General features: G+C 28.1%; 3 protein-coding genes across 6 annotated transcripts; 1 reads left to right on the top strand and 2 right to left on the bottom strand.

Annotated features, from left to right (window-relative positions):
• LOC107165818 (uncharacterized) lies at window positions 1-9,052 on the bottom strand. Of its 4 annotated transcripts, none has more exons than XM_089224561.1 (9): window positions 8,581-9,050; window positions 7,055-7,201; window positions 6,631-6,865; window positions 5,042-5,137; window positions 4,203-4,337; window positions 4,032-4,132; window positions 2,188-2,314; window positions 1,985-2,117; window positions 1-796 (listed from the first exon to the last, which is right to left on the bottom strand). In XM_089224561.1, the coding sequence occupies exons 3-9, from the start codon at window positions 6,820-6,822 to the stop codon at window positions 708-710; spliced, it is 873 nt and encodes a 290-aa protein (XP_089080687.1). In that variant the 5' UTR covers window positions 6,823-6,865; window positions 7,055-7,201; window positions 8,581-9,050; the 3' UTR covers window positions 1-707. The 4 variants fall into 4 exon arrangements, with proteins under 4 accessions (XP_089080687.1, XP_089080686.1, XP_015369705.2 ...); XM_089224560.1 differs by having other exon boundaries at window positions 7,055-8,443; XM_015514219.2 differs by having other exon boundaries at window positions 6,962-9,052.
• Window positions 9,053-10,519: 1,467 nt separating this feature from the next.
• Window positions 10,520-15,895, bottom strand: LOC107165825 (mitochondrial proton/calcium exchanger protein-like). The gene is made up of 10 exons (XM_015514228.2): window positions 15,452-15,895; window positions 13,582-14,018; window positions 12,893-13,036; window positions 12,694-12,831; window positions 12,428-12,631; window positions 11,872-12,363; window positions 11,683-11,811; window positions 11,402-11,607; window positions 11,173-11,320; window positions 10,520-11,108 (listed from the first exon to the last, which is right to left on the bottom strand). The coding sequence occupies exons 1-10, from the start codon at window positions 15,495-15,497 to the stop codon at window positions 10,812-10,814; spliced, it is 2,241 nt and encodes a 746-aa protein (XP_015369714.1). The 5' UTR covers window positions 15,498-15,895; the 3' UTR covers window positions 10,520-10,811.
• A 164-nt stretch (window positions 15,896-16,059) lies between these two features.
• Window positions 16,060-20,799, top strand: LOC107165826 (spermine oxidase). Its single transcript, XM_015514229.2, has 7 exons — window positions 16,060-16,352; window positions 16,695-16,826; window positions 17,751-17,939; window positions 17,994-18,163; window positions 18,875-19,761; window positions 19,836-19,953; window positions 20,024-20,799. Exons 3-7 carry the CDS (start codon window positions 17,774-17,776, stop codon window positions 20,201-20,203), a joined length of 1,521 nt encoding a protein of 506 aa, XP_015369715.1. The 5' UTR covers window positions 16,060-16,352; window positions 16,695-16,826; window positions 17,751-17,773; the 3' UTR covers window positions 20,204-20,799.
• Window positions 20,800-22,599: the final 1,800 nt, after the last annotated feature.

The raw sequence follows: 22,599 nt of genomic DNA on the forward strand, positions 1-22,599 counted from the left end.
TTTCATAAAAATGCATATTTTATTAAAATTGTAGTTATTATTAATATCTAAATAAGCATTTACAGTGATATTGAAATTAGTTTAAAAAATCAGAAAAAAATAAATATTATAAAATTGTGAGTATTTTTTTTTAAATTAGTTAAATAAATATCAAGAATAAATAAATAACTATATTAAATTAATAATATGATAATGAGTATATATACCTTAAACTTAAATTTGAAATTTGAAGCCAACTGTCATCAAGTATTCCAATTTGGAATTTTTTGTTCTTTATACAAGGTCCAAGTTTGTGTGTTGAAGATGACTTTCGATTTACAATTTATTTTTGTGTTTTTATCCCACTATCAAGATTCAAGGTACAAAAACGCTAATTTATTTTACGCTTTTGAGTTATCGAAAAAAGGACGATTTGCGCTTTCGGGCTTCACCGGAATGAAAAGTGTCGAGGCGTATCACGGTAAATACGTGTATAGAATAAATACGTACCTACTTTACAAAATATTATTATAATCGTTTAATGTAAATCAGTTATGAATTAATATAATTTTTCGTAAACAACTTGTATTTATTAATAATATAACACCTACGCGTAATGATAATAAAATAATCGTTAGGTATGTATTTTATATGCAAGCGTAATATATAAAAAAAAGAGAATATGTTAAGTTTTTTAACCTCATATATGCGGTGTACCTATTTGACTTTTAATCTAAATAATAAATAATAGCTATGCTGTTGGTGGAATTATTCAATGGCAGATACTGAAAATCCCAAATGAAATTGTTGAAAACCACTGCACAACAAAATAATAAAAGAATTTATCACTAATTAGCTAGTATACATATACATTACAATAATATGGTGGCACTCTGGGGAAGGAAAAAATATCCCAGATAAAATTAACAAAAAATTCAATTCTGTTTGTAAAAAGGGCATTAATCTGAAAAATTGTGCACTAAATAATTAACATTAATTTTTATACCTACATTATAGTTTAATATTTTTAATATTAATGTTGTTTTATCCAAACCCACCGATATTGTTACCAAATTAAAAAAATAAAAATAATTTAATACAATGGTAGAGATTTTTTTATTATCACTATTCCTAAAATAGTATTTACTCATTAATTTTGTTAGATATTAAAGATTAAATCCCTTATGTTTTAAACATTTTTATCGAATTCTTAGTATTATTACCAGAAACAATATAATATGATAGGTAAGACCAAGCAGCTCTCCAATATTTATTTCATACATTCGGTTGTTTAAGAGATTTATTAATAACTAATTTTTTATGGACTTCTGGTAAAAAAATCTACCATAACTGTAGTAGGGGTAATATAATATGATATAAAACATTTTAAAAATTGGTACCTTGAATTTTTCTAACATAATGAGTTGTGACTACAGTATGCGATTGCTCTACTGCATGCGTTTGTCACTCTATAGCAATAACATTTAAATAATATTCGAAGTGAATGATACAGGTAAAATTGGTTATTATTTGGATCTATGGATTTCATTCCACCGCATTTCATTAAAATATGTTATTCATTAGTATATTTATAAATATAAAAATTCGATTATCATAATTTATCATACAATATTGAATTTTGGATGCATATTTTCGACAGTATCACTATTCATATTTTTTTTAAATTTCTATTATCAGAGTCCTCCACAATCTCTTTATACTTTGAGTGTGCATCAAATACCATAATATTGTAATCGAGTGGCGTATAAACAACGAAAAATAAAGTTATAGTTTTACATTTTAAATTTAAAAAAAATATATTATTAAAAAATACAAAAATACAACAAGCGTCCAGTAACCACTGTAGCATATCGCAATATCTACGGTAGATCACATACGACAAGATAGCTAAATTTAATCACCTGCAGGGAGCTCAAAATTCCTAAATTCAGCTCTGTAATCATAGGCACCACCAACATTTATAGGAATAAGTTGCTGTACTTACGAGTATTATAAGTTTCTAAACGTCCATCCAAAGGATTGCATATTTTTGTGCAAGGATTTCTGGGCACCAAACGGTACTTAAACGTTCCACTTATCTGTGATACCACCACTCTTCCATCGTAGTACGTATTGATCTAAATTGAATTTATAAATTTATTTTATTTGAAGAATGTGTTGGCGTTTCAATTGTTGAATTTCATATACTTTTTTATAGTTAACAGTGTTGTAATTGGTCGACATAATTGTCCAGGTTTCGGAAGAAATGCTTAAAAACGAATCTGGTTTGTACAAAGCACGCATTAGTTTTCCTTGGATGTCATCACAATTTCGCCTAGAAAACGATATAACAGGAAAAACACTCGAGGAGTAAAATCGTTTGGCACACATGTGAGTTAGATCCTAGCAGATTATTATGGGTAGGGACTGACGGTGTACCTACTGCACACGGAAGTTGGTAAGCTGGATTCCGGGTTTAAAAAGTACGCTAAGTGAGATCAGATTTTGATATTTTTTTTTTTAGAAAGGGGAAGACTTTTTAAAGGGCATAATGGACTTGGATGATCAAAATTCTATTTCTAAACCATATAATACGATTTTGAATATGACCAATTTCACAAGGTTTCGTTATTTTTACTACGTTTGTTTTAAGCAACGGAATAAATAATTGAAGTCCAATGATGCGCCTTGTAGAAAATTATTCTCTTTCCACAGACTTCTATAATAAACTAGATAAGATACTCCTGCAAACAGTTGAAACCTAATTGTCTGTTTCAGTGTTTCTTTACTTGTATTCAACGGAACTCTAAGGGTTCCGCGAAAGTTTGAAATCGCGAGAGAGAGACTGCCGGCCGCCGGTACTCTAAAGTCGGATAATTTTCAAAGGTGTTCTTCCGTATGAAAAAAATATTATTGTTTGTTATTCCGTGATATCAAAAAGGTTGAGAAACACTGGTCTGGTTGGCATATGAGCAAGCCTAGATAAAGTAATAAGTTGAATTCATTTTTGCTAAATCAAAATAATTTGTAATTTTTCGTTATTTTATTGAAACTTGAAAAAATAACAGCGAATGATGCTCAAATTTTTTTTAAGAACTAAAAATTATGAGAGACCCCGTATTACATTTTTAAGTATTTTTTTTGAATAAGCGAGAAATTATTGATCAACAACAATTTAAATAATCGATCATTTCTTATAATATGTGTACAATAACTCAAAAAAAGTCAAAATATTTTGAAAATTTTATCATGTAGGTATGGAAAATGCTTATAAAATTATTTAGTGAAAATGAACGTATTTACAGTTTTTTTTTCTATAGAGTTACTTCAAAAACTAATAAGATCGATTTAGTTGAAAACTGGAATACCGGTTTTTAGTTTTTCAAAATGATTTTAAAATTACTGGAGGATGGGAATTTTCAATATTAACTTAATTTCTAATTAAATTAATGAACTTTTCTATTAGAAATGTAGAGATGTTCAAAATCGAATCATTATTTCAACAATTTATCACACAGATAGGTATATATTACATACATAAAAAAAGTACAGATTATCATAAAATCAATATATTATATTCGTCGCTTCACATAAAATCTAAAATCAGGGAGAGCATAATATATAGGTACCTAAAATTATTTGGAAGTCAATACCTAACTGTATGTCTGTATATGTGGCCAAATCGTTATTTTGTCCTTATTTTTAACCCACTTTTTTTTTGTTACAATATTCAAACTTTGTGAATTGCTGGTATTATGTATAATTACTGATTATAGTACAACTCCACAAGCAGGCACTTAGGTACTGCGGAGGTAAAAAAGGGCATTGCCCCCCTTCCTAAACCAAATCGTTAACGCTTCAACAAATATTAAATGTATGTAGAGGTAATTTTTGGTTAAGTAGGCAGGCATTTTATTGCCCCCCCCCCCCCTCCCAAACTTTGGTTTGCTCCGCCAACATTTTTGATCAAGCTGTGGGCATGTATGTAACGTAATGTGCATTTGGTTAGCTCAGGTAGGTATACTAAATAATTTACTCTAATATATACTAACCAATGCATAAACCATCCAATCTTCATTTCGATTACTTGAAGGGGATCGATTTTTAAGTTGGATTCATAATCGCAAGGTAAGAGGTCCCCGGCTAAAAAAACCTTAATAAACAAAAAAATACGATAGCTTAATATAGGACTTTGTTGCAAACTTAAATTATATTATCTATACTTGCGCTACATCTTCAGCAGTGACAGTGGTTTTAACATCGCTTTGGTATGCAACTGGCCAATTTAGATCTGCGTACGATTCTAAAATGTCTTCGGGTTTGAGGATGACATCCACTCGATCGATGCTTTCACATGACTAAAAAAATTAACAAACATACACTCGATAGTCGTTATGTACAAACAGAGGCAGGGCTAAGAGGGGTTTTGGGTGTTCAAACTCCTACCCCCCCTCAATTTTTTTAACGAATTTTGTAAAAGAGTATGGCTTAATATTTGTATATAATTGAAGTTTTATAACCCCCCCCCCCCCCACACATAAAATATATAGACTTGGATCTCAACATTTTGTTTACATAGGACATTTATATTAATTATAGAAAAGTATAACATCAGGAAAGTCAATAAATTTTGGAATTTAGTAGGACATGTTTTATAGATGATTTTACGCTGTATTGTTTGATGAACCTTTAACGGCTATATCTATATAAAATACTAGTATGTTTTCTTTGTCGAAGTATTAGAAATTTCGGTTGAGTATAATTTATAGTGAAAAATATGTATTAATTATTAGTATATTATACGTGTTCTCATTTTTTTTACGTAATTAAAATTAAAATAGAAAATATTTAAATAAAAAAGAATAAGTATTAGAAAATAAGTATTTGATTTTAAATGCAGATACTTATGAAAAGTATTTGAAATACTTTTTTTAATACCTATTTAATAAACGTATTTGAGTACCTTGTATTTGAACACTTTTAATGTAAGTAGATACTTTACAAGAGTGTTCTATTGCACAAAACATTAAATTTGTAAGCTATAATAGTACTTTATACTCACATAACAATCCGATTCAATGAGTTTACGCTCTGGTATTTTTTTATATATTAAACACGAATCGTGAAGTAAATTTTTGAAATTGTTCAGGTCTATTAACTAAAAAAGGATTAAAATAATAAATTACTATAAATAATTTTCATTTTAAATATGTACAAACAAAATTAGTATAATATAGAAATTAAAAGTAATTATTTAGAAGGTATTTTATCTGCTTATAAGTTATAAGTATGAGTTATTATATTATCATAATAATTATATAATTAGATTAAATTATTTCAAAAATCATAAGTAATATCGTGCGTATGATAAATGAATACACCGCCACACCGGCGATTTAGGTATCTCAAGTATCTCTAAGTACCTCATTTGTTGTATAATAGTATAGTATAAGTAGTCGGTACGGTATACGTCTTGTATAGTTGTATCTATATTATCTATATATAATAATATGAAAGCTAGACGATTTTGAAAGACGTTGACCAATGAAATATCAAGTCTCCAACTATCATAGTTTTGGCTGTATTTTGATTTTGAATCAGAACTTCTTATATTATTTCTACAGATATATAGGATATTATTCGTAATATTTAAATACAAACATAAATATACTAGCTAATTATATATAGGTATTCAAAATATTTTGTATTAAGATCTTTAGAACTGGAATTTGTCCATATTCGTTTTGTTGAATATATTTGTTAATATATTTATAAGGTAGGTAGTTAAATATTGTTTTAAATAGGTGGAGACAAAATCAAAATTCCCATACCATACTATAGCAAAAGTTTAAATACCTAGTTAAATATTTTATTTATAAATTTAGGTATAATATAATTATTATTTACTATAGGTTTTTTAGTTTTTACATAAATGAATAGGTAAGCATAAACTAAGTAATTTATATAAATTAAATGCAGCTGATACATATATTATAGTCATTGAATTTTTTTAATCTAAAAATAATTAAAACTTCAGAAAAGAGCATAAATTATGATAGGATTACTTAGTGATGTGGAAATTCCCGGAAATTGAAATAGGTACTAGTTTTATCAAGATCAGGAACTCAGAAAATAACAAGTGAACAAATTTTTCAAATGTTTCAAATATTTCAATATTTAATTTAACTTGTAATCCTAAGTTGTTTAAATAAAATAAGTAGTTTTGAATAAAATATAGTTTTGCAGTTCCAATAAATACTGTGGTAATCGAATAATTTGATTTTTTTTTAACGAATGTCTATAGTGGGGAAATATTCCTTGTTCTCGGTTACGTTAGACGTACTCACGTACTATAGGAAAATATTCTTAGTGGAATATCGCAGTAGGTGTACCTACTACTGAGTACCTACTACCTACTAAAACCCCTAAAGAAACTATTAAGTTATTATTAATAACTTATTAAGTATTACCTACTGTATTATGTTAAATTACATGTTGTTTTGAGTTGTGATAAAAGTATTTGAAGCAATGATTGATTTGAAAAATATCTAACGGAACTCGGTTAAAAATTTAAAAAAAATACCTGGTAATACTAAACTTATATACCTAAACTGGACAAATAAATTATAAACCATAACTGACTAATATTACCTGCATCGCTGTTAGTTTCAAGACGGCGCGAACATATTGGTTGACGGTGTAGTTTAACAATGCTGCGGATACAATAAATAAGACAGCTACTACACTCAAAATCCATAACGTTTTATACTTTTTTAATACTCTTCTGTACGCTCTACCGGAAGAACACTTGGGATCAACACGTTCTGTTGACGGTGAACACATTTTGTTGATTTAACCACGGATGTATTTACAATAATGTAAGTATCTAATTAGGGCCGAAAAAAAAAATAAAAGTAAAAATAATAGTATAATAATATATTTCATACAAAGTAATGATTGCTTAACGATTTCTTATACAGACCTAAATGTGAATAAAGTACTTCAATTGATTAAATTTTGTGTATTGATGAATAAAATTAATATAAAATATAATTGTTCGCTTTATTATGCTCACCGATGACAGTTTTTACGAAGTAGAGCTCGTTGGATGCTAGTGACGTTTTTTCTCCACGCACCCCGATGAGACACTCGTAGTATCTGATGTTCTATGTTTCTCAGCTATTATACCTTTTTTACCGATTCGCTGATCCGGATAATTGAACTATAAATTTGTTTCCACTCGGTAAACGCTATAAAAAGCTAATCTACCAGCTACCAACATCGATTGAAAATTGAAATATGTATTATTGGTAGGGAGTAGCTGATATGGTAATATTATAATGAAATATCCAAAAGTGAGCCAGTTAATGAAAATAATTAACTCAAGTTAAGTTAAGAGGACACGCAATCGTTAAGTTAAAAGTTAACAGTTATAAAATTATAAATTTAACTTGACAAGTTAAAAGTTAATACGGACAATTGGAAAATAATATTAACTTCAATCAGTTTAAAAAAAAGTTAATCTTTTTTTTGAATTAGTATGTAAACAACATAAAGAATGACTACGCCTATTTAATTTACAAAATTATTTTATCAAAAAAAAAAATGTTTGTGTAGCTATAGAACTGGATTAATTTTTTACAATAATTTACGTACATATAAATGAAAAATCTCAAAATGTTTTTAACTCGATAGATTATTTTTAAATCGACTGAGAATAGCTAAGTTATTTCAACTGCCAGTTTAACTAGTTAAGTTCATGAGTTGATTATAAAATAAGCAAACTAGTTAAGTTAAAAAGTTAACTGTTTAACTTAACTTAGATTTTAACTAGTTAATGCCTAATTTTGGAAATATCATATGAGCATATACATGCAGGGGATCCAGCATGCTTTTCTCCTTCTTTTAATAACGAATTAATTCAAATTATGATCTTTGGAATTTTAAAACATACTAACTTGAAATTCATATTTTCAAATAGTTGAGGTTTTTTGTATTACTTAAAGAATTTCCTGTACAAACTAACAAACTTCTGTTACAAGTTACATTAATTATTTTGTTATCTATTTATTAATAATTTTTCAATTGATTCCTTTTCAAATTGTCGTTTTTTTTTCTTCTCAAAACCTTGATATTACCTATTTTTTCTTTGTTCTTTACATTTATTGGTACATTTTTTTTTTTGATAATTTATTTATTAATGATGTACCGCTTTTTTGGATAACTCATCCTTCCTCATTCTTAATTTGTCTACTTTATTTTGTATAACCCTATAGTATAGGCAACCTAATGTACGGTCGTTGTACAAGTGTCGGTTTGACAGCATTCGAATTGGTTCTCAACCTCCTATATCTGAAAATTGACATTCGACTTCTTCGATATTCTAAATCAGTGGTATTCAAACGGTGGCTGGCGATCCACATTTGTGTCAAGTAAGTTATAAAAATGGGTTGCGATTGGTCTTCTTTAAAAAAAAAATAATTATAAATTATGAATTTGAAGAAGTTATACAAATGGATTACCTAATCATTTGACTTTACCAGTAGATATGATTCCAGTTAAAATGTCTATTATCACGGAAAATTAATTAATTGAACTTACTTGTGTTGTGACATCAAAACTTAAGCCCAAATGTTTATTGAAACTTCTTCAAAAATATTTTGGGCGCACTCATGCACGGCAAATTACTCATAACTAGCGTCTATTGCCTTTTTTCTCTCAATGGCCGACCAAGATGACACTGTAACACTGTTTCTGACATTTTTTTTTCAAAAACAGTGGGTCTCGAGAAAAGACCCCTCCCCTATTCTAGAAGGTACACATCCGAATTGGTTGCCGATATTCTAGCGGCGCGCATTCCAGTTGGTTGCCAACAGGGCAACAGCTACAGACTTTCAAATTGAATCATATTATATTAATATCATATTAAACTATACGAAGTACTAACAAACAACAGAACTAAAAGATTAAACGTAATGAAATTTATAAATATATAAAAATAGAAGTGGAAAAATTAAAAAAAATAAATAAAACAAATAGAAAGGAATTTTTAACTTATAAATGTTATACATTTTTATCTCGATAAAATAAAACGTTTATTATTACTGCAATTAATTTAGCTAAAATTTTAGAAACACCAACAAAGACAAATTTAAAAGAAATAAAATCATGATAAATTAAATTTATCATGAATAAAATATTGAATAAAAAAACATAATGACCTACCTATTTTGAGACAAAAACACAAGTGTTATGTATACACCATGGAAGAAAAATTGAAAATGCTTTTAAAATAATTCGGAACCAATTTAGAAATACTTTTCGAAACAACCCAAAAACCAATTCTGTTCACCACACGGTGTACGTCGCTCAGTCTGTTGAAAATGTCTCCAACAATAATGTTGGCTAAGCCTGGTGTCTCCATGTGGGAATTTTTTAAATTATTTGCCTAAAAAAAATGCTCTGAATGGTCAAAAAAATAAATAAATAGCCTTTGCCAAACCACTGGAACATAATAATATAATAAATGATAATATTATCTAATACCCTACAATCACAACGATAAGTGGCGACATCACGTTCGCTCTTGAAATCTCATTTCAATTTCCGTAGAAATATCCCATATCAAGTGTATGTTTGTCAATGAATTAATCAAGTTAAGAAATATTGATTAGCAAATTTTTTTAAATTAAATCAATAGGATCCAACACCCAAATAAGTTGGTTTGAATCATACAAACACAGAACATGGCAAATTTGCATTTAGCAGAATAAAATATAATTTTAACAGTGAGAACTTTAGTTACCTTTATTTGTATGTTTGTTGTTTATGATTAATTATTTTAGAGCATGTTTAAATAGAGATCCTTTAAGTCTTCACTTACTATTTACAAATATTGTGATATTCAAAACCAAATATTAGAATATTTTTAGTGCAATATTGATTGAAAATTGCAATCTAAAGAAAACATACCAGTTTACATATTATTTATTCAATAATATTAGAAATGAGTGAATAATATAAACAATTAAAAAATTCATTTTTATTTATCAAAAATCAATTTTTTTTGTAAGCCTACTAGTTAACAAATATATAATATCTTTTTTTTAACTCACACATTAGCTAGTTTAAATCATCACATACATTTTCATATTTTGTATAAACATTGGATTTTAAGAGGATATACTCAAAAATGCTATATTTATTTGTCTAAGTCTAAAAGTAGTTAATTGTTAACTTGAATTGATTGATTTTGAATTTACCACTGTTAACGTATAACCAACAGATTTTGAGTAATTTTGGATTTTTAAACATTGCATGCTATTGAGATACAATATACCTACTCTTAAATATATTAATTAATAAAAATTCAAGTGTAAAAATAGTTTAAAACAGTCTTACATAACATGGTAAAATAGATTTAATTTTACTATTTTAATAGAGAAATCTATAAGCTGTAATAAAGAGGAATTTTGAATGAGGGTTAAATTCAAAGAAAAATGAGAAACCTACAAGGCTACAAATAATAAAAAAATATGAATTTGAATTCTACGATATAATTATAATTATGATGATTTTTTTTTTAAACAAATAACAGTATAATATAGTACTTAACAAAAAGATGCAGATCAACCACAAGACATTTTTCTTTAGAATTAAATAAATTGTTCTGAACTAAAAACTGTATGTACAAAATTAATTGTAGAGGACAATTAACACATTAGTCACATAAACTGTGGAAATGTATTGCAATATCACATTTTTTAAATTTGTAATCATATTTGAATGATGAAAGTATTTTAAGATTTATGAAAATCTATTGTATTATTGACTTATAGTTTTTTGGTTTCATCTGATTTTGTACTACTTGTTGGTGGCAATGGTGGTATTTTCGAATCAGAGACAATTTTTGAATCAATTATTGGTGTTACAGTTTTTTTTGTAATTGTTTCTGATGTGGTAACTACTTTAGGTGTTGTTGTTTGTGTTAAATCATCTTTTTCCGATTTTTGTATTTTGTTCATTTTTTCTATAGTTTCCATTTCTTCCTCTTTGATAACTAATTGTGTTATCATATCCATTTCCTTTGAGGATAGTTTAATGTTTTCAGTACCAATCAATTCTAATACCTATAATAATAAACTTGTAATAAATAGCGGTCTAGAATAAGATTATTGATGTTATGATCTTTACCTTTAATACAGTATCTAATCTTATTGAACCATCATGATCGTCATCGATTTTACTAAGAACTTCACTTATTTGTTGTAGTTTGAATTCATCAGGTACATTTTGTAATTTTCTTACTGCTCCAATCAGATCCTCAATATTGATTAACTCACTGAAAGAAAGATTAACATAGTATAAAATTAATAATTATTAAATATTAAATATTACATGAATAAAATGCTCAAATATTTACCTTTCATTAATAGTATTTTCATCAACTAATTCTTTAACTTCAATACCTTTTTTAATTTCTTTTTCTTTTGTCTCCAACTTATCAACTACTTGGTCCATATTCTTAATCATATTATTAACTTTTTTAAATAATCGTTTAGCTGCTTTAGATTCTCTAACTTTTTCTTTTTTCTCAGTTTTCATTACTTCTTGAAGATCATTTATATCCTAAAATAAATGACAAAATGTGATACAAAAAATAAAATGTATTATTTATAATGTAACTTATTCTATTATACTAACTTCTTGGTAATCTTTAAGTTCGTCTTTCAATTCTTTAATTTCTTCTTTTTCAACAATTAGAGTTTTTTGTTCAGAACTCAAATTTTCGATAGCATTTTCTAATGTTTTTAAATCAGTTAACGTTACATTCTATAAATAAACAGTAGGGTTAATATCAATTGAAATATGAAGTAACATATATACCCATACCTCTTCTTTGATTCCAGTTGTGTCAGTTAAAATAGGTGCTGTATCAACTAAATTATCATTGGCAAGAATAGTTTGCTCTTTAGGTTTCTTTTTGGCATCTTCTTGTTCTTTTTTCTTTTCTTCAAGACATTCTTCGATTTCTTCTTTCACCTTACGTTCTTCCTCCTTAATTGCTTCCAATTTAGCCTTGTTATCTATCACTCCATCACGTTCTCCAAGATCAGCTTCAGTCGATACTCCAACAGAATTAGGCAATGAAGAAATAGCTTTCTTTAATAAATCACTAGTGGGAATATTTTCTGTAAAGCTAAATGCTCTAGAGAGGAGAAGTAATGAAGGAGGAACTTTTTCATTTAACGACAGGTCTAGCCACTGAGTAAGTTGTTGTTTAAGACGTTTTTCAGTGAGACCATAAGCACGCATACCACGAGACTTACACGCTTGTTGAAGTTCACTTAGTGTCAGTAAATCAACACCTTCTTTTTGGATTACCTTGAAATTTAAAATTAATAAATTAACATATAATACAATCTACAATAAATTGGCCGGTATTTACCTTATCATCAATTGCTAAAGAGCGTAGTTTAAGTGTAAGTTGAAATCTTAGAAAGTTTGAAGTCCCAATGGGTCGTAGTTCAAGCACTCGACAAAGGGCAACCAACTGTGGTCGGGGAAGAGAGTCAAGTGTAATCTCGTCTTTAAATAGTTTCGAAAATTTAAGTATTTCATCAGCTGATATAACAGTACCTTCTTGCCTTACCTAAAATATTACTTTATGTTAAAATACACAACAATTAAATACACACGAAGTTGGTTAACTACTTTAGCAAAAAAGTCTGCAAATTCTTTAGCCGATTCACATGTATGTCCTTTACCAGATACAGACATATTATCTAAAGTTTCTTGAAGGAATTTTGCCATTTCAAGTTTTACTTTAAGAGACTTTTTGAGTTTAGCTTCCTAAAATAATAAGAAATTAAATAAAAGTTTAATATGAAATAAAAATATAAATGTAGTTTACCTTATCATCTTTTGTTTGAAATGTAGTTGGTAACATACCAGGAAAAATCTTGATAAAAATAGGCAAAGTAAACTCAAGGAATGGAACAATAATAAATACAGAAAAAGGTAATAATCGGAAAAGATCAGCCACCGTTTCCACAAACTGAAACAATAAAAATAAAAAATAAAAACATTTCTTACTTTTCTGGCAATTAATATTTATGAATTATAATTATTAAAATAATTATAATAACTATTAATGGCTGAAATACATTTTTATGGACCCAAACTTAAAATGATAAAATATTTTTTTCATGTTAAATAAAAATATTAATATTTAAAAAATTATCTAATTAATTTTTAATCAGAATACATTTATGTCAGTTTTAAACTTTTTAAGTATAGACTTGTCAAGTAGAATATGTATATGGCTCGTTTGAATGTAAAAATATTTTATAAATAATAATTTATTTTAAAAATTAATTAATTGAAATAGAGGGTAAAAGTATTTCTTGTACCTATGAATTAGAAAAATGCATTTTAAATTGTAGTTAAAATAAAAATGTTTCATATTATCAGTTTTAAGTAAATTTTTGTCATAACTCTTACATATACTATAACTTACTACCTATGTAGGTATAATCAATCATCTATTTTATTTTATTAAGTAATACATTTAAATAATAATAATATTTAAAAAAAGCTTACTAAGTTATGTTCTCTTCTTGTCAAATCTTGACCTCTCATTTTTTTAAGAGCCAACTTAAAGGAGATTTTTGCATTGAGCCCCAAAAGTTTAAAACCATGATAATAGTGCATCACTTCATCAATAATTTTTTGTTTAATTGTTTTTGTAGGTTTTACTGTAGCAATTTCTTTTCCTTCAGCTTCCTTTTGAGCTTTTTCTTTGACAGCATTTACAGTTTCTTCAATTTTAGAAGATGGTTTTTCAGATAATAATGATGATGTGTAAGATATTTGTCGAATATAGGGATTGGAAAATTCTAGTTTTGTTGTTAAATGGGATATTGGAAGAAGTCGATTTGAAGCGCCACTTGAGTAAAAAAAATTGTTTGAAAATGAACATGGTTGTGGATTCAAGCAAATGGCACCAAAATGTTTGTTATCATAAAATTTGTACAAATCTGAAAATAATATTTTAGAGATTATTATACTATAATCAATAAGTACATTTAGGTAATCTAGGTACTTCAATTAACTCATCAAGTTGTATGCAATTTAATTAAAATATAAGTAGTTATTGGATATAGGTTAGATTATCTAATGTTAATTTATTCCTATAAAATAATGAATAATGATAATATTTATTTTTGACCTATATTGACCTTGAACTAATAAAAATGGATTAAAATAACCAATTTTAAATATTTGAATAGCCCCCTATTTGACACATGTGCCTATCTAATCGGGTTGTTTTGTTACTTGGTAGATTTTAATTAAAATAAAAACTACATTATCTATGAGTTTCCTAGTTTTAATAAAGTATACATTCAACTAAAATATACAAATAGTCTTTAGTTTTACTTTAACTTATTTGATCTTAGGTAAATTAAGTATGATACCTATCATTTTTTAATTTTAGTAGAATTAGTAGGTAAAAGCCATACAATTAAGTAATCATGAATATAATATATAATTATATACATTATTATTATTAGGGAAGGTATATTTTAAGTTAACTAATGTTATATAAATCTATTGAGAGTAATAAGATACTTAGGTAATTTTTGTTTATGATAAAAAGTGATACATATTTAGTGCAATATAAAAATATTTTTTTCCCTAATTCAAACAACATTATTTGAATAACTGCTATATATGATAATAGATATAATACAACAGTACATTGTATTCAATATACAAAAACAGTTTGAAACACAACATTAATTGATTACACAATTTATATTGATAGTTATATATAACTGGTGATATTTAATTTTGTACGTAGCTACCTATTATATTTTAATTTAATAAAACAAATGTTAAAGCCTATTTAATATTCTAAGTACCAACCTACTGGAGTTTTAAAAATAATAGTTAGATACCAAAATTTAATTTATAGATACCAAGGTAAAACAAGTAATTTTAAAAATATACTATTTTGGATAGGTATTGCCTTTTGTGTTTGATTAAAATACAATAAAAATTAAAAATATTTAACTGAATAATCATAATTAAAGAATAGTATTATAATAAAAACAATACACAAAGGAAAAATAAACAAAACAGTTATTTTATTTAACCAAATGAATGACATGGACAATTGAACGTACCTACTTGTTAGGCATGTTTGATATTTTCTAGTATTAAATCTATTGCGAAACTTAATTAATCTCTTGGATTTAGATACTCAATTTATCTAGGATAAAAATTAAATATAAATCAGTTAACAGAATGTAGGGGAAACATCAGTTTGATAACTGTACCGACCTTGAATGGAACGATGCGATATTTAAAAATTTTAGACACTGAATAGAACTTAGCCCATACATCGGGCTAACGAAATGTTATTTTTTATCGTTAGGATTTAATCAATTAACGTAAAACGTGCACTTACTACCATAGGGTCGTAGACCCGATTTCGCCGCTCTCGTTATATTCATTTTGGCAACGTTTTGCACAACAAAGTTTAAACTTTAAGCGGCTGACGAGCACCAATATGTCTGAGATGATATTATGAGGAACGTTTCATGTGTGCGGGCTCAGTTTACGCGAGCGAATCGTACTTTATGACGGCGACGGCGATTGTGATAATATGACTTCTGAAAGACACACTCTTCGTGATAAAACGATTTCGGGAGATTTGGCACTGATGTTACGAACGAACTTTCCGGAGATGACGCGCGACTGTAGTTGTGAACGAGTTTCTCGCAACAGACGATTAAATATTATTATTAATACGTTCGTTTCTCGTCTTTAGTATGATTATTAATTATTATAATATTCTCGTCTCGAACGACTCGGCCCACTTTCTTGTTGTAATTGAATGATATCTTACATTAACATACTAATTACTTTTTACGAAAACGATTGGTAATTATTGGTAATTTTCACAATATATTATAATCATTATTATCGCGATGATAATAGTAAGTCAGTCGATCAGCTGTGCGAGTACACATTTGTTGTTGTGGATTAATTGATGCCGTCGCCCGTCACGTTAGTTACTAGTTAGATCACTTAGGTCATAGATATTGTTCTGTGGTTAGATGTTAGATTAGTTAGGTTGTTAGATTCTTGTTAAGTTCTAAATACAAATATGTAGAATTGTAGATGGCAATCAGTAAGCTGGTGGCACGGATGATATCTTAAATCGTTGGTGGAATTAGTATGGTCTCGGGGTTGATAGGCTCGAGGTCACAGAATCGGCTTCTCAGATAACCGAGTATTTTGATGGAGTGTCGCGCGGCCGGTCAATGGTATCGAGTGATACCGGTACATGACGATAAAAATGAGTGGTACGGTTGCAAAATATTACTATTGTCAATTTTTATATTTTATTATTAATCTTAAGAACACCGAACGAGAGAACATTAAAAAGCACAAAGTAAAAGATGGGAATGGTGGTTCGTTAGATCGGTAGGAAATTGGAATATTGTGGATCGTTTGGCTATCCGGCCACATGAATTCGATTTTGCCATTTTGTCCTCACGATTATCAAATCGGATGATGTTATCAGCTACTAGTTATCACATAACTCTTATCAATTACGATTTTAATAGCTTTGTTTTTTTTTCATTAACAACATTCAAAATAGTGTTAGAATTTTTTTTAACTTACGTCAAATTTTTTTTGTATAGTCCGTACACTATAGACTAATCTTACTAGCTTGGCATTTATCCACACAACATGATCAAAAACCATGTACCTAGTCAAAGTTGGCCAAGACATCTCATAGCATGATTGCCGAATCCCTGGTCACCAAATAACTAGTAAGTATTTTAATATTATTTCATTATGTTCTTTGTGAACACCCATAGCTTAGGGATTTGGTTTAAATGGTTTAGCATGACTTATCATATGCACTATGAATGAAATCAGTAGATGTTGAAGTGTTATACAATAGATGAATGTTCTTTAATTTTATTTTGTATTAATAAATTGCTTTAAAGTTTCTTACAGTTTTGTTTAATATACATTCATTTTATATATTTTTTAGTTATTTAATAGAAATATTTACAACTTATACTTAATAGAGCTATAGTTCAATAACTATTAAGTCAATTTATTGATATTAGTGTAAAAAAAAAAATATAGGTAGGCACGTGGGGAAAAAACATTAAACATTATTGGCATTAATATAAAATAAGCTGTTATGAGTCAGTTCAATTTTATTTCTCAAGCTAGAAAACATCACTAATTTACCCTGAAATAGGATGTATGTGAGAAGAAACTACCAAGTATTAGCACCTACAATTTTATATTTTAAATTATTTTTATGATCAAGTAGGCCAACCGTGTTTTTAGAAGTATTCAATAGCTCATGTGAATAGAATGATATTTTAAATATGTAATTTATAAATACTCTTGTAGTTATTGAAGGTATTTAAATATATTTTTTGTGATCATGTCTTCATACCATGGAGAAATGTTACATGTCTAAAGTTTCTTTGCACTCAAATACACACTTACATCAATGACTTTAGTTTACCAATATAATCTGTGTGTGTTATATAAAATATATAAATTAAAACTGTGAGTTAAGGAACTTGTAAATAATGTAACTATATAAGTCAACTGAAATGGCAATTTTTTTCCAAAAAAAATAATGTATGTAACAATATCTTGTTTATATTGTATTTTTTTTTTTTTTTAATTTTGCATTTCATTATTTTTTATTTTATAATTATTTATAGATTATTTCTCAAGACTGAATATTATGGGAGAACCATTACCCGATGTTTCAAAGCACAAAGTTATTATTATTGGTGCTGGCATAGCAGGTCTTGCAGCAGCCACTCATTTGTCACAACACAATATGAATGATTTTATTGTGTTGGAAGCACAGAATCGTATTGGTGGTCGAATATGCTCTTCTAAAATAAGTATGAAAATGTATTACTGTTACTTAACATTTTTTATACATGAATGATTTACAGATGATCAACAAGTTGAGCTTGGGGCTCATTGGATTCATGGTGTACTAGGTAATCCTATGTATGAATTAGCCTTAGCTAATGGTCTTGTGGACATTACTCATTGTCCGAAATTACCCAGTATTATTGCAGCCACAACGGATGGTACAAAAGTTCCAATTCAATTAATACAAGCAAGTTAAAATATGTATTTAATAGTTGTATTCTAATGTCAAATTTAGGTTTTGGTTTACTATCCTAAACAATAAGTGTTGGTAGGAAAATTATTTTTATAAATATTAAACTGAAAATAAATGTATACAAAAATAAAGTGCAACAATGGTTTTCTTCATTCAAAGGATTTAGTATATTTTGTACAATTACTGTAGGTAATTAGTAAGTAATACCCAAAGACATTTAATAATTAATTTGATACCAAAAAGTTTACCTAAGACTTAAGAATTATGAGGACATTCTACCCATATGTGTTGTCTCCATCTTAAACACGTACTACATACTAAGTTTTTGTTCACCAGTTTGAATAGTGTGCTGTTAGTTTTGATATTGTAGTGAATTGACCTATTATTAAGAACATTATCTGTTTTCCCTCATTGGTTTTTTAGAATATTTTAATTTTTAAGTTAGTTATGAGAACTATTGTAAAAAAACTAATGAAAAACACAGATAATGTTCTTACATAAAAATTTGGTAGTAAACTTTAATAATTCACTCTAATATTAAAATTTACAGCACACTATTGAAACTAGTGAACGAAAATTTGATATGTCGTATGTGTTTAAGATGGAGATAATACATGCATGTACGACGTCCTCTTATATAATACTTTAAAAAAATTGTTACTATTAAATTCTTTATAATTAAATTTTAAATAATATTTTTTTTAGGAAACATATGAAGCGTATATGTGTTTTTTACGGCGATGTGAAGATTACTTTACGGGCGCATTTGATCCACCGCCCGGGATTCACAGTGTTGGAGAACATGTGCAGCTTGAAATTGCAATTTATTTGGATAAAGTACAAAATAGTAATGCCCGTAAATTACAACGATTAATTTTCAACTGCCTACTGAAGCGAGAAACTTGTATTACTGGATGTAACAATATGAATGATATTGATTTAGTTGAATTAGGTAGTTACAAAGAACTGCAGGGTGGTAATATTGCACTGCCCAGTGGGTACAGCAGTATATTAGATCCTATTCATAACAAGTTACCACCCGATTGTATAAAATTAAATTCTCAAGTGACAAAAATCAAATGGCCATCAGGCATTGACAATGGTACAGATTCTGAAGATTCTGATAAGACTGTAATCGAAGTAGGCGGTGAAAATGTCACCAATGAAACTGTGTATGTTCATTGTGATGATAAGATTTATGAAGCTGACAGTATTATATGCACACTGCCATTGGGTGTACTCAAGTCCAATGACATTTTCTGCCCAAAATTGCCAAAATACAAAGAAAAATCTATTGGTAGACTTTTGTATGGTGTAGTGGATAAAATTTTTTTGTATTATGATCGTCCATTTTTAAGTCAAGATACAGATGAGATACTTTTACTATGGGACAGTGATGAAATAAGTGATTGGAGTGAAAAGATATATAGTTTTTCAAAAGTAAATGATACATTGTTACTCGGTTGGTTATCTGGTAATGAAGCTGAAATCATGGAGAAATTGGATGATAAAATAATTGGAGACAAGTGTACAGAAATATTGAGACGTTTTCTGAATGATCCTTGTATACCATATCCATCTAAATGTATATGGTTAGTGTTAACTCTGTATTTATGATTTAACAGTATCATACTTATTAAATTTGTTGTAACCATTTTAATTGTAGCACTCGATGGAAAGCAAATGAATTCAGTCTAGGTTCATATACTGCTATCGGAGTTGGCTCTAGTCAGTTGGACATCGAACATATTGCAAGGCCAATGCATATTAATAATAATACAATTGTGAGTAATAAGAACTCATATTTTATATTTTTATATGTATCTATCTATACAAAATATGTTTTGTTTACAGCCAATTATAACGTTTGCTGGGGAACATACTCATCCAAATTTTTACTCAACTGTCCATGGAGCATATTTGTCTGGGCGTGCAGCTGCTGAAATGTTGATTGTGTGCAAACGTGAAGATGAACCACTCAATACTACAGTCACTGACCTAAGTTCATGGATACAAGGTTTACCACTAGCATAGTTAAACTTTTGTTATTTTATTTATTTATTTATTTTACGCAAATGTATTTATTTATTTAACCAAATTGTGATATTAGGTATTAGTTGTTAGTTCAAGTTAGAAAAATGTAGACTTTTGACTATGAACTTTTAATTCTGGTCACCAGATAATTTTTTAAACAAATTGTTTCTTGCTTAAGTACATCTTTATTTTCATAAATCTAAAAATCTCTTACAATTTGTTTGTTTGTGAAGACTTTTTAGTTTTATATTTTTATGGACAAATATTCTTAAGTTTTTTAATATTAAACCATGACGTGCATTTTGGCTTAAAAAAATCAAATGCTAACAAATCTAAGTTTTTTATGGCTTTATAGATTGTTTAACTTTTTCACTGCTAAATTGGTTTTTCCTATGATACTCATCTCCATTGAATTTATTTTGTTTATTTATGTCACAAAAGCCTAAAATTTTCTTGTATGGATGCATAGAATCATAATATGTTGAAATTAAAAATAAAAACTATATATTGCATTGATTTAGATATTTAAGTATTAAAATATTGTATGATAATAGATTACCTAACAGTGCATACAATAATAAAAAAAATATAACCTACTTTGTGTTAAATCTTTCAACAGGTTATTAAGTAGTAAAATAGAAGTATAATAGTTTTAATACAAAAATAATTATTGATCTAGATTTTGTCATTACGTTTCAACAATATAAATTTTAATAATTTCTGTTGTAATTCTGTGTATAAAAACATAATTGTTTGACCTTTAAATTGGTTGTTTGTTTCTTTTTTTTTATCGGATATACTCTAGATAAAAGATTGTAATAGTCAATCTTATCATCATAAAATAAATTTATTATTTTTGGCATTTACTCTAAAAACGCTAATGTATCAAGTGTTATGCCATAACCGTTTTCCATCCTCCAGCTCACATAGTTCTGGTTCATTGGACTTATGTGGAAATTGTTGAAAATGAGCGGATGGTGAATTTTAATGTTTATCATTAAGGTTAAAATGTTCTTGATGCTATTAAATAGTCTATTACCTACATCAATTAATATTATTAAATATTATATAGATATAAGATTTAAATTATACAAAACTAAGTCTAATTTTCTTTAGGACAGTGAAAGAATATTGTGTACTTCATTAGGCATCGCAGGCAGTGCCGCGTTAAGCTATGTTGCCGCCCCGGGGCAAATTAAAATATGCTACCCTTAATTTTTTATTTTATGTTGATCCTTAAAAATTTTCCGCCCTATCAAACACCATAAAATTTGCCGCCCCTGGGCAGTTGCCCCTCCTTGCCCCCCGTTAAATGCGGCTCTGATTGCAGGTGCCTACATTTATGATTGTGCACTGTGCATTGTACTAGTGTGTATTGATAGCATGCACAGGCCATCAAGTCGATTGTAATGAATGAAACAAAATATAGGAACATTGTGATAATGTATAAGTTTAAATTTTTTTAAATTTACCGGACCGTCATAGTGTTTGTTCTTTAAATACGTTCTTAATCATTTTAGAAGGCGCTACACTGCCATTAGCTCTACGTTTCACAAGTGCGTAACATGTCAAATCTACTCTCGGCAGATCACGTTTAGCTCTAATAGCCTATAGTTTAAAAATTAGAGTGAATCGAACTATTGATATAAAACATCGTGGTAAAGACATTTTATCTGTGTTTGTGACAGGATTTTTACGATAGTTCAATTGTTTTGCAAATTTTGCTCACATAATAATAAGGGTAAATTAAAAATGCCCTTGCTGGATGAGTTATCTGTAAAAAAGAACAATAATTGCAAAAAAGTTGCAAGTTGTAGATAGATAGTCGGAATTGCGTAAACGAATAGATTCGGAATTTTGTCCTAGGTCGTTGCCGATTGTTTATAACACGACTTCGTTTACTATAGTAGCCAGCGAGTACGCCATCAGTCATCACAATATATTACGATTATTAATCGGCAAGCATCATCTGGATTTTGGGTACGTTTATTTTTTCAATTACTTTCATCATTGTTGCACTTATTCATGTTATTGATATGCTTAAAACAGTTTATAAGCAGAGTTGTACTAATGCATAGGTTTTCAACTTGGGCGGAAGCGTTACGAAAATAATGTTTAAGAAAAAACAGGAACTTCTAATCGCATTGCTATGCTATTATATTATTATTATTATAAAATTTCCTCAGAGTGATTGTATACATATATTTTGTATCTTGTATGATTATAACAATATAAATAATATAATATTGTTACAATCATAATACGATATTATTAAATATGACGTGCAATACAACGATCTCTTCGGTATCTATTAATAAAATCACCGTTCGGCGAAAAACCCGTCTCGCTCGACGCGATGAGAACAAAACGTAATTCGCGAGCCACAAATAAATGAA

Source organism: Diuraphis noxia, unplaced genomic scaffold (genome assembly GCF_037042655.1).
Source record: "Diuraphis noxia isolate RWA-SAM2 unplaced genomic scaffold, SU_Dnox_SAM2 contig0003, whole genome shotgun sequence".
In the NCBI taxonomy this organism is placed as follows: Eukaryota; Metazoa; Arthropoda; class Insecta; order Hemiptera; family Aphididae; genus Diuraphis; species Diuraphis noxia.

What these genes read in the sequence shown, in the direction of transcription:
- LOC107165826 (XM_015514229.2), top strand. Translation starts at nt 17,774, where the DNA reads ATGGGAGAACCATTACCCGATGTTTCAAAGCACAAAGTTATTATTATT. An exon ending in TTCCAATTCAATTAATACAA is followed by an intron (nt 18,164 to 18,874) that starts GCAAGTTAAAAT and finishes TATTTTTTTTAG; the next exon opens with GAAACATATGAAGCGTATAT. An exon ending in TATCCATCTAAATGTATATG is followed by an intron (nt 19,762 to 19,835) that starts GTTAGTGTTAAC and finishes TTTTAATTGTAG; the next exon opens with CACTCGATGGAAAGCAAATG.
- LOC107165825 (XM_015514228.2), bottom strand. Translation starts at nt 15,497, where the DNA reads ATGAATATAACGAGAGCGGCGAAATCGGGTCTACGACCCTATGGTA. An exon ending in TTGCAGACTTTTTTGCTAAA is followed by an intron (nt 12,632 to 12,693) that starts GTAGTTAACCAA and finishes GTAATATTTTAG; the next exon opens with GTAAGGCAAGAAGGTACTGT. An exon ending in GAAAATACTATTAATGAAAG is followed by an intron (nt 11,321 to 11,401) that starts GTAAATATTTGA and finishes TCTTTCTTTCAG; the next exon opens with TGAGTTAATCAATATTGAGG.
- LOC107165818 (XM_015514219.2), bottom strand. Translation starts at nt 6,822, where the DNA reads ATGTGTTCACCGTCAACAGAACGTGTTGATCCCAAGTGTTCTTCCGGT. An exon ending in CTGCTGAAGATGTAGCGCAA is followed by an intron (nt 4,133 to 4,202) that starts GTATAGATAATA and finishes TTGTTTATTAAG; the next exon opens with GTTTTTTTAGCCGGGGACCT. An exon ending in ACACTGTTAACTATAAAAAA is followed by an intron (nt 2,118 to 2,187) that starts GTATATGAAATT and finishes AATTCAATTTAG; the next exon opens with ATCAATACGTACTACGATGG.